The 18,136-nt window shown below is 39.2% G+C and overlaps 1 protein-coding gene across 1 annotated transcript; it reads right to left on the bottom strand.

Moving 5' to 3' along the window:
• Positions 1-7,732: 7,732 nt before the first annotated feature.
• Positions 7,733-17,560, bottom strand: RFC3 (replication factor C subunit 3). Its single transcript, XM_084528905.1, has 9 exons — positions 17,402-17,560; positions 16,769-16,906; positions 16,053-16,120; positions 13,141-13,238; positions 12,318-12,499; positions 11,946-12,082; positions 11,737-11,835; positions 10,278-10,347; positions 7,733-8,629 (listed from the first exon to the last, which is right to left on the bottom strand). The coding sequence occupies exons 1-9, from the start codon at positions 17,486-17,488 to the stop codon at positions 8,438-8,440; spliced, it is 1,071 nt and encodes a 356-aa protein (XP_084385031.1). The 5' UTR covers positions 17,489-17,560; the 3' UTR covers positions 7,733-8,437.
• Between the last annotated feature and the right edge of the window lie 576 nt (positions 17,561-18,136).

Here is an 18,136-nt window from a genome sequence, read left to right as displayed (position 1 = left end):
ATTCAAATGAATGAGCACAGAAATATGCACAGGAAACTGTCCCAATGACCATTAGTCTGCTGAGAAAACATTTATTAACATCAGTATGGAATAATCATGCTTTTATTTATAGGTCTGCCTTTTGCAAAGAAGATTGGATTCATTATCCAATTTTTATAGATAAAGAAACTGAGGTAATTAACTTTGCTTAAGGTCACAATGTAGAGCAACTATTTGAAAGAAAGTAAAAAAAAAAAAATCCAAGCAACATTGTTGCTTTGCTGACAATTATTTATTTTAGGGAGATCTGCCATAATTATGCTTCCTGCCTTTGTTTCTGTGGGTTTGTGAATTAGCAAATCAGAGATCAAACTTGTTTTCTGAGAAATATGCCCTTTCATACTCTCTATGTGTCTGCCAGTAGCAGATGCACGTCATGTTTTCAACAGTAGCATGGAATCACATAGTAATCTGAGTTTTTTTAATGCAGCTTTAATTCAATTTGGATATAATATCTGTAATCACATTTCCTTTACTTCCTCACATGGAGTTCATATCACCAGTATCATATATCTTGCATTTTCAGGTGGAGAGGCTGGAGGAGCTAATCAGCACCCTCCACCTGTAATATCTGCCTCTGCAGTGTTCCGTTTTTCCCCTAAATATTAGTATCTTTGTGCAAATGAAGAAAATACTTTTTCGGTCACAAAATGTTGCTGCCTTTCTGATCTGAGAAGGCTGTTCCCTTCGGTTCATACAGTTATTCCATAGCCAGGAGGACTCAATAGCATTTCCATTTTTTGCAGGTCTGAGCTTCTGCATCACATCTTTCCCTACTGTATAACAGGTTCCTGATGCACTGAAGTTATGCATTTGATTGTTTCTGCCAAGCCCTGCTATCAAGCACACCAATGTTTAGTTTTCCTGGAAACCAACACAGGTATTTTAACCTAGCCTGACTATCTATTCCTCTTTGAACGGTTTAGCTTGGCTCCAGCATTCACTGAACAAGTAATGCCCGTCATCTCCAGCCTGTAACACTACTAGATTTCTCCTAATTCTGATACCCATGGTCTGCTTGCTCCAGGCAGGTGCTCCTAAAAAAGAGCCATGAGACAGGGGCAGTACTAGCCTAACTAGAAGGAATCTTAATTTCTGAACAACTGTCAATGGCTCTAAAAGCAACCATCCCCTTCAATAAGGAATTAATGTTTGGTTAGAAGGATATGTATTAATACTTCCTCACATTTATGAGTGTTCACAAGTGTTATAAAGCCAGAAGGTCTACCTGAAATTCCCATTTTAATCAGCATGCCAATAGCAAAACCAGGACAGAGTTCATTCTTTCATTTTTACACCATGGCCTGCATTTGAAGTCCTCAGGGCAGGTGCTATCTTGAGCTAAAGGACACATCAGGGAAATGTTGACCTTTGGTTTAATGGAAACTCCTCCTGGACTGCTCTCCTGAGCAGTGTTTAGTCATCATTTGTTTTCCTCTTGCACTCTCTGCTTTTCTGAGATAGATTTTAGAAGAGACAGGTGCAATTTTTCTGGCCACATTTAGGCCTCTAGAATGTAGATGTGTTAGTCTTGCTCTGTACTTTGTATTGCCTGAAGAGTTAATAGCAAGAGAGAGCCCCTTTAGAGCATGAATCCTAGAATTCACCTTGAGCAAGTGTTGGGATTAGAGAGCTCGTGTTCTGCACCTTATCTTCTCTGTCCATTGCTTGTGGAAGGACCTTGGAGAGGAGCTCAGCCTCAGACACTGGTTCTTGGGTGTTTCATTTAGGAAAAATTTATCCTAAGTAGGAGTTAAGATCTAGGAATAGGAAAGAGGGACATGAACAACAGTAAATCCAAACAAATTCTTCCTCCAGCACCTTTTGGCCAAACATTGCTGCCTACATATCTCCATTTTGTAGGAAATATCAATATTAAACTGGAAAAGACAAGAAACAGCAGCCTAGCTCTCCTGGTTTTGACTGGGATAGAATTAATTTTCTTGCTAGTGGCTGGTATGGTGCTGTGTTTTTGATTTAAGATGAGAACAATGCTGATAACACACTGATGTTTTTGTTGCTGAGAAGTGCCTACACTAAGTCAAGGACTTTCAGCTCCTCGTGCTGCCCTGCTAGTGAGGAGGCTGGGGGTGCACAAGGAGCTGGGAGGGGACAGAACCAGGACAGCTGGCCCGAGGAATATTCCACAACACATGGCATCATGCTGAATACAGTAAAACTGGGGGAGTTGGGCAGGGGGCTGCTGCTGCTTGGGGATGGGATATGTATTGGTTGGTTGGTGGTGAGTAATTGCACTGTGCATCACTTGCTTGCTTTACTTCATTGTTGCAGTTTCTTTTTTTCCTTTCTTATTAAACAAGCCTTATCTCAGCCTGTGAGTTCTTGCATTTTTCTTCTCGATTCTCTCCCCCATGCCACTGTGGAGGAGGGAGTGAGCAAATGGCTGTGTGGTGTGCAGCTGCCTGCCAGGTTAAATCACAACACTAGCTCAGCTCTTCTTCACATTATCTGCCACTCTGAAGCTTATGGTCATTCAAGGTCTCAAAAAAAGCTTCCGAAGTCTAACACGATCTCTTATCTACCTATGATAACCACCTGTACAAATAATGATATTTATAAAGCCAAAGCCTTCTTGCTTTTTCTGATTTGCATGTCACTCTAAATTCCCCGGTGCAGGAGATTTCTCCATTTTCTCTACAAACAGTCTATCTGCTGTTCCTAATTTCTGTTGTGGACCCATTGAAAATCACCCACAGCCACCCCAGGATCCATGAGCATTGATTAGGGTTGCCTGTTCTGTGCTTGCACGTTAAGCACCACCACATTGAGCCTCACACAGACATTATGAAGTTGGCACAGTGGCTGCAGCCCGTAATACTCACATCCCTAGAGCTAAGAGACTGTGAACAAACACTGTTTATCTTCCTCTGGCATAAACAGGTTTGATGAGGACGAGTCTATCATAAAAGACTTTTGCCCACCGGGTAAATGTCTTTCTTCTAATTGTCTGCTAATTGGCAAAGAGCTAATCCCACTTATTATCGAAATTCTTTCTCCGGAGAAAACTGAGCTGAGAGTTTCATAAATCCTTTTCCCTCATCCTTTTCAATTTTAAAAATTATTCCAGTGTCATTTGGTAGCTATCACCTAAGGAGGTGTTCTGTTTGAGTTAATCAGCTCCTGCAAGGTTATCTGTGATCTATCCAAAACTGCCTAAGCCAGCATCTTGACTTCTGTCTTAATTAGTAATTACTGGCCCAAAATTGTCATTTACCATAGGCATTTGTACTGACCTCTCAAATTAAGATCATCCATGAAATTAAAAGTGGAAGAAACCTATTGGGTCACTTATTCTATCCACCAAAGCATATTATTCATGGTGTGTGGCAGGGAACCCAAGTGTAGGCTATGATTAAGAACACTGCAGTTAACTTGCCTTTGAAATGTAAATACAATTAATGAGTATACCTGTCCTCCCCCAGGATCTGTCCTTGTCTGCTTCATCCTTCTGACTTCTTTGTTTCTTCTCTTTGATTGGGCTCTGGATTTTCTTGCCTTCCTTCCTACTCAAGACTGAAAACATTTTACAGAACTCCCAGAGGCAAAAAGCACAGAGAATTTGTCATAGATTTCTCAAAATGTTTGCTTTATTTTAACATACCCTTAACGTCTCATTGTGACCAGGACGGTGCTAAGTGTCCCTTTCATAATTTAGCACAACAAATAATTTCGTGTGAACATAGCGTTGCAAGTTTAAAAGAAGAGCACCAGTTTGCCTGCAGTGAAAGCCCGTATCGGCAACATTTAGCTATGGTAAAGCTGTTTCCACTCACTGTCTGTCACAGACTTCCAAACAAGAGCAGCACATTTAATATAGCAAAGTAAATAGTCTTATTCAAAAAGAAGAAAATGTTCTTGAGGAAACACTGGGGCAGCCAGAAGAGGGAGGTGACAGTAGGTCTCCATCTCTCTGTTGTTAGTTGCCCTTGATCCAAACTCTCCTAACGGTGTAGTGTCATGAGAAGAGGCTAAAAACACCCAAGAAAGGTATTTTAAGAGTAAGTCACGACAGAATTGCCTTACAGCCCTTATGGGAACATGAACAGGAAACACACCTTCTACAATGTTTACTAGCTCAAGGAATGCTGCAACAGAGTGCACAAATTCTTCCAGAAGCTCAGTACCCATGCCGTACACAAATGTAGAAGAAAATCAGTTATAGGGATGTTTAATGGCTAATAGGCTTATTTTTCAGACAAGCAAAGCATCCAATGTTTAAAAAAAAGTAATAATAAGTGACTGGGGTAGGCCTGATTATCTCAATTAATTTGGACAGAAAATAATTCAAGTTTTGATGACAGAAGAATCTGAGTCCTTTTCTCAACATATTGAAGTTAATGGCAAACCCTTTAATCTTGATCACGTTGCAACGTGCAACTAATTCCTGACATGCAACTTGGATGACATACTATTGATTAGTCTGCAGGGCACATTCAACAGTAGAGTTGATTCCTTTTGATTTCTCTTGCATGCTTACATATTTGCTTTCCTTCCCTGCATATGAAAAATAAGGATAAAGAGAAGTATTTAGGCCTTCAAGAACTAGAAGCACATTTCACTGTCATTTTAAGACAACTTTTATTTAGCAGGCTACAACTCCGGATTTTGTTTCGGGTCATTGATTGAAATCCAATGCAATAAATCCATACAGCACTAATTGTTAGTGCAGGCACAAGACATTAAGCAAGAAGGATTAAAGACTGCTCAAGCATACCAGAGCTGTTTCCAACAAGACAAATTACAGCTATTATTTTATATCAATGAACTATAATAATCTTGAATTCCCTGCACTGGAAGGAAAATTTGTGATAATGAACTCTTCTCTTATCTACCTTACCTTCTAACCTGCAATAATCAGGCTACTTCTTCCATAAAGAAGGGGACGTGCCTCACGTCAGCTTTGCTAATATGAATTTATTTAATCAATTAAATTTTTAAAATCTGTCTTCCAAACATGACATTTTTATTATGATTAATGCTCAAATAGTGCTGTTTACCATGGAAACCTAAAAAAAAAAAAAAAAAAAAAAAAAAAACAACTATAATTTAAAAATATTTCTTACAGGAGTTAATGCTTAGAGTTTAGAAATAGGGAATAACGAAGCCTGAATGCACCACTCACCCTTTGCACAGCTGATCTTTGCAGAGCAGAGAGTTTTGACTAGCGTAGTTGCTGTCTGGTTTCTTGATATATATATATTTAATCAGATTCACCCCTAGCTTTCTATGCTACTGTGAAGCTGACTCCTCTGCAACATCTCAGACTTGTTCAGCATTTAAGTCCCACCTGGGTGGGAGCAGCCTGAAGTTCTCATTTTGAACTAGCAGGAGGTGATGCTGGATGAAAGCAGGGGTAATCCTCACAGCATGCAATTCAGAAGCATTTCTAAGCAGGTCTCAAAAGATGAAATCAGCTGAAGAAACAGATCATCTAGAGGTTGATCCTGTGCTATTCGGTGTTTAAAAGACTATCTGACTGCCTCTCCCACTTGATCTGTGAGGCAGGTGTGGTGTGCATTGCTCAGCGTAGGTCTGGCATGGCACCGTTGCTCAGCTGCACAAAATAAGAGCTGTGAAGGCAGCCATGCCCACCCCAACACCCTTGCTTACCAGGCTAATGTTCTGCTTTTGTGGTAAAAGACACATATGGTGCTTTACATGGTAACCTCATAAGGGGAAAAACAGCCAGTCTCCTTTTTGTTTATTAGCTACCTGGTTATACAGTCCCATCAGCTCCATTTGCTGATGGGCATCGTGAGGAATTGGGGGGCACTGGCCCCCTGCTTCCTGCAGCACAGCCCAGCAGCCCAGTTCTACACCACACAGCTTCTGTGTAAATGCTACAGCTACCCAAAAGAGGCTTAGTCTGTAAGGAGGTACTCTAAAAATTACACTGCTTACTGATTGTGGATACTAAGGCACTTCTTCCCTTAAAAGTTAGTTACCGTAGGAAGAGGGAACATGTACAGAGGCTTATGAGACATTGTGTTTGTTTATTAAGCAGGATCATCAGGAGGAACCACATGCTTTCCATAACAGTGATGGTCACTCTCCTCTATCTCTGATCATTACCCTATTTTTCCATCCTTGACTACTTATCTTGGGTGAAACAAGCACAAAAACGAAACCATTCAAAAGGAGGAGCAAGAGCAGCCACACCATTATGTTGGGGTTTCAGTCTCCTGGACAAAGAAGCTGAGGTCCTTTCAAGCAGCAATCCACTCCTCTATCTCCAGCTGACACAGGTACCACCCAGCTCCTCTTCATCCTCCACGTGGATTGTATTTCACAAGTCCCTACAACCATTCTTGTTCTCCTGCATCAGTTCTTACTGGGAGGTACAGTGACGTGGACCAAGCCTGCTTCACCAAATTTTGAACTCAGATGTTTCACTTATAATGGTTCACAGGACAGGATGCTAAACCACAGACAAGAAAATAAAACACAATACCAAGGTAGGTAAGTGCTGCTTACCTGAACAGAAAGCTGCTTTAACTTCTAGAAAGCAGGATGGGGCCAGGGAGGCGGTTGTCATGAAGCTTCAGGATGCCCTTCATACCCTTTCTGTGGCACCCTTTCCAGGGACAGCTGATTAAAAGAGGCAGTGGGCACTTTTAAACAGTGTCACTTACCATTGTCATCACATCCTGGAGTTAGAGTAGGCAAAAAGTAAATTTTATTTGACTTTTGAAAATAGGTACTGACTGGGCTGCTGAAACAGCAAGCAATCAGTACGTGCAGTAATTATGCCCCCTTCTCCTATTCTTGCGCTCTGTCTTGCAAGTTATTTAAGCATTCATTTCCACAATTATTGACTCTGCTAATGTAATTTATTTCAGAATTAACAAAATAATGATTTTCCAGGATCTCCATCAGTCAATCAAGACTCCTTGCTATCTTGACAAACTACCACTGCTGTAGCTTTGCGTGACAAGAGCAGATGGAAGAGAGAGCCCATCTTTTAGATTTCCTCAATTTCAAGACCAGTTGGGCACAAAGCAGGCCAGCAGTGTCTCGTGAGAATGAAGCGGAAGGTAAGCAGTGTGTTAACGACACACACAGGGATGGCCAAGTTCCCAGAGAACAGCAATGACACTTGCTCTTTGATGAAAAAAACTAGGGAGATTCTTTATCAATTACTGCAGAGAGGCCCTTAATTAAAATAAATAAATAAATAAAAATAAAAAGCCATTATATGTAACTAGTTATGACTCAAGAAGTCCTCAAAATCTAAATGCTTTCTGGCTTAATTAAGGGGACTAGGAAACAGTATTTAATACATTTATATGTATATTTAAAACTATCTAGTAATAGTCTAAATCAGCAAAATGACAGCTACAAATGGCAATTTAATCATTTTTAGGGTACCACAGTACATAGAAATAACATGTGAAAGACTTGCAGCGTAAATTGGTGTAACTTTTTTTATTTCAGTGTCTCCCTGAAGATGCATGTCCCACCTTTCTGAAAGATATTCTACATCAAAGTAAAGTCATAAAGCCGGAATGTACATTCATTTAAGGCTATCACATACACTAATTCTGCATTTAATTTGTTGTTCATATTCTCTTACAGTTTATTCTGCCATTAAAAAAAAAAAAAAAAAAAGCATTACGTATTCTTTCACATCTTAAAGTGATGTTTTTGTCAAAATTTGAAACTTGACCATCTATTAAACCAGAGTCAAAAGAACAGTCTTTATCTGAACAGTTATGTGTGTTAAAATAAACATGAAAGTGTCAGCCAGCAAGTGGCCTTACTTTATATGGATATATTCCTTCTAAACAAAAAAGTTCAGTGTTGTCAAACTGATATACAAGCAATGAAGATGCATTATTCACCCAATTTCAATACAACTGCTTACAAACGGGAGTCAGAAAACATTCAGTATCAACTCACAAGATAAGAAACACTGTGATTAAAAAACAAAACAGCCAAACAAGCAAGACATCTAAGTGACTAGGCAGAAAATATATATATATTCCTCAGACTGGAATTTACCACACCATGGATATATAAAATCTTTTGCTTACAGCCCAGGCCTTGAACAATCAAGAAGCCAACATGCAGCATCTCTTCTTAATGTAAGCTTACAAATACCGCACAGACTATGACCTTATACAGCTTCCGGGGCAACCTGTTGTCTTTTGGAAAGGACAATGTATGAATTTACCAATAGATTTGATGCTGTTAACAATCCATCTGGCTTCTAAAACTGAACACTCTTCTTCAGTTCATTGTAGTTTATATGAATAACAAAATAACTTTGAACAATATCCATGTGCCATCAAGCATGGACAAGCAGACCATGTTATTTATTTGCTATTTTACTGCCATCATGATACAAAGACTCTGTATGCAGCTCCAGGCATCAGAGTTAGAACATCATGTCATCTAGTCCATCCTCCATAAACTTCTTGTAAATTGCCATAAACTTTGCTACAAATGCTTCAAGATGATAAATGGCTTTGCTGCCCAGTTGCAAGCGGTGTTCGTAGAAGGCTGCCATTTGTGCAACTTCTCCTTTCAGTTGTCCATCACAGTTATTCAAAAGCTCTGACAGAAGACCCTAAAAGCAAGACAATATTCAAAAAAATTACTCTTTCTGTTAAAGAGAATAACCTCAATTTTCTGGAAATAGCTAAGCAAGTGACCGTCAGCTCAGTCAAGAATTTAACAGAAAAGATGTTCAAGAATCATTACACCACCTCTGTGACAGAACTAGATTGATGGAACTGTGTCTCTTCAGAATATTCTTCCGGGATAAATAATTCATGTCAAAACAGAAGTTAACTGTTATATTCTTAGACAAGAAAAATCTTATAAGGGAACTACTCATGCCTTAATGATGAAAATAAACTAACTTCAACTCCAAATGCTATAAACTCTACTTGCATGCATGCACACCACTATAAGGAGAATTTTACGAAGACACAGGTTTGTTAAAATTACTTATTTCCTATCTTGACATCACTGATCAAAAGGAGTAATATAAGGTGTTGTTAACAACAAGGAAATGGCTTAAAGGCTATATATACACATTTATGTAAAAATACAGACATACAAAATACTTTACAACTACTTCCACCATGACAAAAGAAAAAACACACTATTTTTGGTTAGGACAAAAAAAAAAAAAAAATCACTGCAAGTCCATTTCTATTAAAACCTGGGATTAAGTGAGAAGTATCTCTAGCACGTTTCAGGTTTGTGAATTAGGCAGAGGACACCTTTGACTTGAAGACAAGAGTCCTCAAACAGGGTAATACAGGAACTACTAACACACCATAGGCAAGAAAAGTTAAAGATAAGTCACTACTGCAACTGTCACAAAGAAGAAGTCAATGTGACAAAAAGATTTTGTCTATGGCAATATCCACCCAGGGTAAATTGCAAACATTATCTTTAACCTTCACCTTTTGTTCTGGTCTGGGTTTTATTTTGTTTGTTTGTTTTTTCCCCTCTCCTTCCAGCATCTTTTCACCCTGACTAAAATAAAAACACGTGCCCTATTCTTTTGTTTGTTTGTTTTATAATATAACAAGATTTCTGCAGAAACATGCTGCTCTACTTTCCTTCATGAACCTTTCCAACAGGACACAGCAAATACTGAACATATAACAGAATTTTCACAAAAGAGAACAAACTGAATCAAAACTAGCCCATAAAAATACACCTATGCTTCAGTACAGAAAATGACAAATGACCTGGTAAATCTTCAAGGGGACAAAGCATGCCCTCATTTGGTTTTACTCAGCTATAATGTTGCTGTCTATGATCACAAAGTAAAGTTCAGTATACCCATTCAACAGAGGTCTGCACAAGGAGTGTTGTGATAAAAATACACTAGTTACAGAACAGAATCTTCCTGCCTCAAGATCTACACTACTCATAACCATGTTCCAATATATATTTAGACATGAACATAACAGTCCAGTAGATACACTCAGGATCCTGTGAACTGAATGCTATGGAACAGCGTTTGCAGGAACAAGGTCTTTAGCTACTGATTTAAAAAGATGACGTGGACTATTCTGGTTACTTTAATAGGAAGAAACACCGAAAAGAAAAGCATCTTGAAGTTACTAACATTTATTTGGAAAGAACACAACCTTCCTTCTATATTTGGGTATTTTTGATTTTTTTTTTTCCCCATTTAAAAACAGATATTCAGTGTTTATATCTCTATCACATTAAGAGCGAGATAGCTGAAGTACCTTCATTATAATCTCAGGAGGAATACAGTGTGTTAGAAGTTCATAAAGCCGTCCACGAACCTCTAAAAGCCTGTTGGAAAGACGACAAAATATCAGACTTATACTCACAAAGCATGCAAATTTTCACTGTTTGTGAAATATGCCTTAGAGAAGAGAACAAAAAAGAAAAAGGTCAACCCATGCAAAGCATTTTTTTGTTTTTAAAACCAGAAGCATTGCATGTCAGGTAAGTTCCCATTCACGAGCTGCATATCCCCTTTTATTCGATATACTATATGTGAACATAGTTTATTTAATTTTAGTGTATCTACAACAGCTAATCTAAAAGCTACAAGGCTATTAGAATTTGTCTTAGGCTTATTTCTCTAATTCTTCTTCGTATCTAAGTTTTTATTATTTATGCTTAAGACTAGTGAGAAGGTACCACAAAACTGAGTAATCACAAGACTCATTTATACTGCTTTTCTGTGGTCATCATGTGAAGTGTGGGCAAGATGATCACGTGGTAGAAAATGATCCAATTATCAACATTGGATACTGAGAGGCTACAGACATTTGATTTCTATACAAGATTGTCAATGACATCAAGTAATACTCAGAGTGGCCTAAAAGAAGCAGGCTGCATGTATGAGACACAAGGTGGAATAATAAAGAGGGCATATCCCACCGTGCTTGAAAATGAAAGTATTTATTTCTCACTTCATCCTAAACTCTTTCACAAAGTCACATTATGCTAGAGGTGATGAAACAAAAGCTTTAAGTATGACAGTAAAAAGGACAGCATAGTACTCAACTAAGCTTATGCTCACTTTTGATAACAAATCTGCAACACATTATACAGAAAGGGCAGAGAAATGGATAGTTCACCATTAAAGTGAAGACCAAAAACCACCTAAAGATTTAACCAAAAAAATGAACATAAAAGATTTGAGTTGAAAGAGACCTAGAAAGGCCACAAACATTCAAGACACTACGTAATTCCTGAAACACATATGTCTAATTAAAAGTTTGATGCAACTTAACCTCACTTCCAAGCCTTCCCAAGATGAACATCATGAAAAATGTTACTGCTTTCTTCTTAAGTCTTTCCACATCTGCCCACTCTGTTTTAAGTCTCACTGCTTCCATACATGTCAAGTTCTCTAGATGTCTCTGATCATTTCTGGTCATCTCCAGACTTGAGAATTTGCCTAAAACCTTTCAGTGTGGTGCTTAAAAATAGTTAGACCATTTCAAAACAAGCCTCACTACTGCTACGTGAACAACAGAGACTTACTCCAGTGTCACGCAGGCTGTATTTCTAATCTTGAAATCCACTAAGCTACGAACTCCAGTAAAATATCATAAAATTACAAATAACTGAAGATGGCATGTTTTTAACTACGGCATTTCTTATAATCAAGAAAAAAAAATAATATACATACATAATTTATAAATGTAAGCATGTTTACCCATCTACCTTTGTGGTGTCTGTTGGCTGACAATAGCATTTGCAGTTTCTCTCAAATAAACTTCCCAGTCCATTTCAGGAATGTCTTGATCAGCAGTGAAAGGATACCTACATAATGATGATGATAAAGCAAACTGTCACCTACTCGGAACAAGGATACAGAAGTTGATTTCTATGTCTAAAAGCATAGTTTACATTAATATTTAGCAGTCACTTACTGTTGTACTCTGCAAGACTCGCACATAAGCAGTGCTTTCCGAAGATTCCTGCCAGACTTCTCTGCAAGCCTTTGAGCCAGTTCCTGAGGAAGAGTCAGGCCTTCCTTCTTACACACACTGGACAATACATTACAGATCTAGATGGGAAACAGCACAGAGTGCAACATTCAGCAAACAGTTCAGCACCAACAGGTTCTCCTACTTGAGAAATTTCTGAACCAGAGATGGACCACTCTTTCAAGTGATGTGCTTGACAAGTCACCCACCCAAACTAGGTCACCCAGTGAAAATACAACATTTCAGAAGCCCGCAACAAGAACTCATCTGGCAAGAAGTTTTAAAGGATTTATTTCGGCTTCTGTTTCAACGTACATCTTCAATGCTGGGAGCAGGCACTCGGATGGCCAGGCATCTGCTTTGGATAGGTGCTATGATTTTTGAGATGGAATTGCAGCACAGGATCAGCCTGCAGGTTGCCATGTACTTCTCCATTGTTCTTCTCAAAGCATGCTGGGCATCTTTAGTCAGTTTGTCGACTTCTGTTAACAGCACCACTGAAAAAGGGTAAAAAGAAGTGTACATTTTTTTTCCATATCAGATTGCCTTAATAAAATGAGTACTTTGACATATAAGTGATAATATTAAAATGAATTATGCAAGCAGCACGGTTCCACAGACAAGAAAATAAGGCAAGATTAAGACAATAAGCATGCCTTGTGTAGTCTGCCACTCCCTGATACTCTATACTTATGTACTAGAATGTCCATTTCTAGAGTAGGGCCTGCAACGCTTCAGTGCCAAGTAATTCAGGTAGATGTAGAAGCTTTCAACCTGATAATAAGTGTAATAACTTCTTACAGGAATTCTAAGTAAGAAATGCTAAACTAATTTATGGCATAAGGTTATATAAAAACCCACACATTTCTTGAAGACTGCCCTCAACGTATTTTATATTAAGAAGCTAACATCTTATCTTAGCAAAGGAGTGGCAGAAAGCTGCCTTTTTACAGCAGATGCAGGGCCTTTCCATGGTATTACAAAGAAAAAGATATATTTCAATAATGCTTTGGAACAATCAAGAGACACTCAATACAAAACAATTAATTTTTGTAGCTACTTTCTGCAGATTCAGTCACCTGAAATCTCAGAAAAAAAAGTTTCAGAAGTACTTTGTTTTTACACTGTTTTTACTCACCTTTGAAGTCACGCTGAGTACTTGTCTCAAGCTGTTGGGATTGTGCTACTGTCTTCAAGAGTTCCTGAATTACCACACGGTCATTATTTCCAGCATCACTGCATCAAGAGATTAAATAGAACTTGTTTTAAAACAACATCTTTACACTGCACAAAAAAATACATCCTCCTAAGCAGCCTTTTGGTCAACTGACTATCCAAGAATGACAGGAATTCAGAAGCTGTTGAGATTAGAATTAACCTCAACACACACATTTGGTTAGAAGTTACCTTCCCAAGTAATAAAAAAACCCAAACTTTGTGAAGGCACAGCTGGATTAGTCACACTGTATTTGGAAGTAGCAAAACCGTTGTCAAATGTTTTTATCAACTTACTAAAACAAAACCCATTTTTCTGGCATAAGAAATCAAAACTTTTGTCACCTGCAACTTGGACACATACACTTAGTGCGAACATTTTTGCCCACCATCATGGAAAGAAAAAGTGAGTCTAACCACACAGTAGGATGCCTGACTCAAAGGACTGATGTAAACACTTTATTTTTCCTTTAGAACTAGATGTCATGCTATGAACAAACCATATGCTTAATGCAAATTTGAATGGCAGACAGTGAAGTTATAAAAAGTTACTAATAAAAGATTAATACTGAGATACCATTAGAGCACAGCTGGCAGGCTTGTTTTTCTTAGAAGGCAGGAAAACAAGAGGAAATACATGCTGATCTCCTTCCTGTCTCTTCTCTGTACTACCCCCTCACTGGCAACTGCACAGCTTTCTTAGCCCTTAAGTTAGTAGCTCAGCTAGCTTGAGTCAGATTTGACAGCCACTGGGGTGACTGATTTGGCAGCTGTGTTACTGAAGCAGCAAAGAAGGGAAGGGAAGAAAAAAAAAAATCCTTTGCCTCTTCAGACTGTTGTCTTCATAGAGGAAGCAGCTCTGAAACATTTCACTGGCAACCAAATAAAAAGGACATTCGTCTGTCCTGCCTGAGTCACCACTCAACCCAACCTTCCCCTTCTTTGCCAAGGAGAAGGCAGCAGAATGGACAGAAGCATCACATTAACTCAACGTTCACAATCTGCTGAACAGGCTATGCTGACTGTGACTGAAGCACCTACTCAGTCCAAGAGACCTGTCCTTCAGCAAGGGAGCAGACTTATGATTACAAAAAAAAAAAAAACAAACAAAATAAAAAACTAGTTCTACTCAGTTACATCAACTTTTGGAAATGGAAAACAGTTTCCTAGTATTTAAAGTATTTTTTGTAGTAACAGAGAATCCAAGGTCATAATTTCATGGTGATGGATTATCCTTGATACTACACAACCACAGCAAATATTCCAGGAAAACAATGAGCAGAGGCAGAATTACCACACAAATGTGCTTTTTACCCTTCTTTATTCTTTCACTACTCACTTACTCAGGGTACCCCATTTTAGAACATCTACTTGAGCTATTCAAGTGACCAGGAGACAATGTTTTGGAATTCAGATGATAGAACCATTCTTTTTCCTCCAATCTAATAAAGTTCCATAATAAATTCAATGCCTGTAGAGTCCTATCCCTTCCCAGGAGTTAATTTCCTTTCCCTGATAGCCATTTATCACATTCCATGTTACCAACAATGAACCACATTATTTCACTATACTATTATTCTATCAAAATTCACAAATCATACTGATGAACATTAACCAGCACATGCAGGTTCACTGTCTGGTCAGACATAAACATGACAGTGACAATTATTCCATCGCTTAAAGCCTGTGAACCCACATACTAATAATAAAAAACCTACAATAGTGAAATTGCTGCATATTTAAAATAAAACACCTTTTTTTAAAAAACGTTTCAAACTGAAGCACTCTAGAGAGTAACAGAAGTATCAGTCACATTAGGTTGTCAGAGCAGAAGATTGAATATGAGACCTTTTAAATCACCAAGATGATATATTCACTATTACCGTTTATTCTTAATTATACAGTTTATTAGTAAGAAACCTCAGCTTTGTTTGAGGCCACACCAGAATACCAGCAGATATCCGCTGATCAATATATAGAGACTAACAGCAAAAGAAGCTTTTAAAGACCACGCTGTATGATAGAAACAGAGCAACATGTGAAGAGATTTACTGGTAAGCACAAAGCTACAAGTTACTTCAGGATACTTGCTGTCTTATAGTTTTAACTCAGACAGCAAAGCCACCATAACCAAAACCTACCAATGCACAAAGACATTTACTGTCTTGTGATTTAAAGTAACATTAAAGGGCTTCAGGTAAATACAAGTATTTACTTTGGGTCAGCAAACTATCATCAGCAATTTCACAACTGTCACAGGAGACATACAGCACACCCTTACAGCTTCTGCCACTTAAATCAACGTTTGACTTCCCTCATAACAAGACTCCCAGGATTTAGTGAGTGCTTTTTGTTGTTGTTCCTTTGTTTTTAAAACTCTATGCTTTACGCTATTTTAAACGAGTTATGATGTAAACCTTGCTTGCTTTCAAGTTACTTGGTTTTTGTATTTTTAAGAGAAGTAATAATTTTGGGTTGTTGGTTCCAATAAAGTTCTCAATTGCAACCCAAATGGCTAAACTTATGAATCCACAATTGTTCCTCAGTACCCAGTCCTCTACATCTGCATGCTGATCCAGCTGGTTAAGCAGAACATTACTGTTTTAATTATACAGCAATCCAAATGTTTGTTCATTTAGAGCTGTTCAATTAAAGATCCTCTCCCTACCCTCATGTGCTGCCCAAACCTACAAGCCAATATCTAATTTGTTCAGGCAATAAATTGGGCTATCAGGCCCTTATATCGCTCAAAACCACTTGCAATACGGCTAGCGCCTTATATTTAAAGTGGGAATTTCTTTTTTTTTTTTTTTTTTTTTTTAACTGGACACTTACCTTGGGTTAACTTCAAGGTGATAATTGCTTGCAATCGTGCTAATTTCTATTTTCTTTTTAGAAGGTGCCTGTGTAGAAAGTAACCATATTACATTTCAGAAAGAGTTCTGAAATCAGAAGGAAATATCAATCTTACAGATTATAACTAGCTAGGTCATAGGAAAACTGTTAAGTCCTACAAATAAAATAACCACTCGAACACTAGCCTTAATGCATCTCCTACCCCTCACTACCCACCCTTGAAGGAGAAAAGGAGTTCTGAGATATCAGCTACCCTGTTAAACAGAAACTGGGGCAGGTGGGTTGGAATTGGACAGTCTGTAAAGTCTCTTTCAACCCAAGCCATTCTGTGATTCAAATACTAATAGTGATTATAGTGTAATGGTGATTATTAAGGCATACTACATTTACTGAGTTTTGTATCAAGGAATCTTATTACTGGAATCAGTAATTCAAAATAAATTATATTTTGTCCACATAGAGAAACACTTTGGAGAAAAAGCTTTGGACAAGCCAGAAAAAGCTGCATAAATACAGCAATATTTATATAACCCATGAACTTGGGTCTGAACAGTGCATATACCCTATATTTATACCATCCAGTCTATATATAACCAGTAAATATACATTCTTAAGTTTAAATAAAGGCCTTATAAGAGAAAGATATCAGTATGCATGTATCCATGGTGCTTCACAGGGGACCTTTCTTTTTTTACCGTTATGCTCTGATGCTCAATCCTCAGTTTTTCCACGCCTGGACCATATAACTCCCGTAACAGACACATTATCCTTGTCTTCTTTCCAGCGCCTGACGGTCCATACACCAAGAGATGGGGGAAGTCACCACACTGAACCTGAACGCAAAGCAGCAAGATTTGTTAACCACAAGTTATTTTTCTTAGGTTAAAATTTATGATTTATATAACTTCTCACTGAAGTTTATATGAAATGACTTTTTGAGGTATTGATGTTACATACTAGTTAAATTATGAACTGATGAAGTTCATCAGAAGAAACTCCTTTCCTTCAGTAATATTTCATTTGGAAGATATTTGCCCCTCAAAACAATACATAACCCCATTTCACTAGAAACACCCCCCAAAAAGTAAGCATTTGCTTCCAGGGTGACAACTTAGGGCTGAAATACATATATATACACACAAACACTTCTGGTGCGTATGTACGTGTATATAAGTTCCTCCTTATACACTATACGCTCTAAAACCTTTAAATATGACCGGATTAATTAGCTAATTAGCTGTTTAACCGCTGTCTGCGCGAACGGGCGGGCCGGGTCTCGAACCCGCGGCGCAGGGTCCGCGCCCCCCCCCGCCCGGCCGCCCCCTCACCAGGCAGCGGAGCTGCGAGGCCTGCTGCCGGTGGAAGTCCAGGCGGCCCAGGCTGCCGGGCCGGTACTTGTCCACCCACAGGCTCATGGCGGCCGAAAAGACCGCGCACACCCGGCTCCCAACCGCCCTCTACGGCGGCTGCCCGGGGACAAGCGGCAGCGGAGGCGAGGAGGGAGGGCGCTGCTGCCCCTCCTCTTTCCCCTCCCCTCATTTTGGGGGCTATTTCACCGCCCTGAATGATAATTTTTTGCCGTCGTGCCCTTCTGGGGTTTGTGTGTAAAGGCATGGAGGCTGTGCTCCTGCTCGCCACAACTGCAGTCGTTAGTCATTTAGAATCACAGAATGGGGGTGGGAAGGGACCATAAATATGACCCAACTCCGAGCACGCCTCTTGCTGCCTGTGGCAGGCTCGTTTTGTTCACAAATCATACACAAACACTTGTTTCAGGGGGTGCTGTCCCCCCGCAGCAGGCTTAGCAGAAAGCATGTCTGAAGGGAGAGCTGTGATCCACAGCCAGCAGCGGGAGGTGAGGCAAGCTGGTGGTGAAGGAAGCAGCAAGGAGCAGGCAGAAAGCTGCCCAAAAAGCTTTCTCAGCTTGCCCTCCCTGCCCCTGACCCGGAGCAGACAGAAAAGAGCCCCAAAGGCTTCCTTAGCCTGCCCTCCCTGCCATTTCCCCAATCCATCTGGCCTCTTGACCCCTGCAGATGGCGGGCAACAAGAGGCCGGTGTCCTGC

The sequence above is a fragment of the Aythya ferina genome (genome assembly GCF_964211825.1).
Source record: "Aythya ferina genome assembly, chromosome: 1".
NCBI classification, from domain to species: Eukaryota; Metazoa; Chordata; class Aves; order Anseriformes; family Anatidae; genus Aythya; species Aythya ferina.
This window is presented reverse-complemented; position numbering and strand designations above follow the sequence as displayed.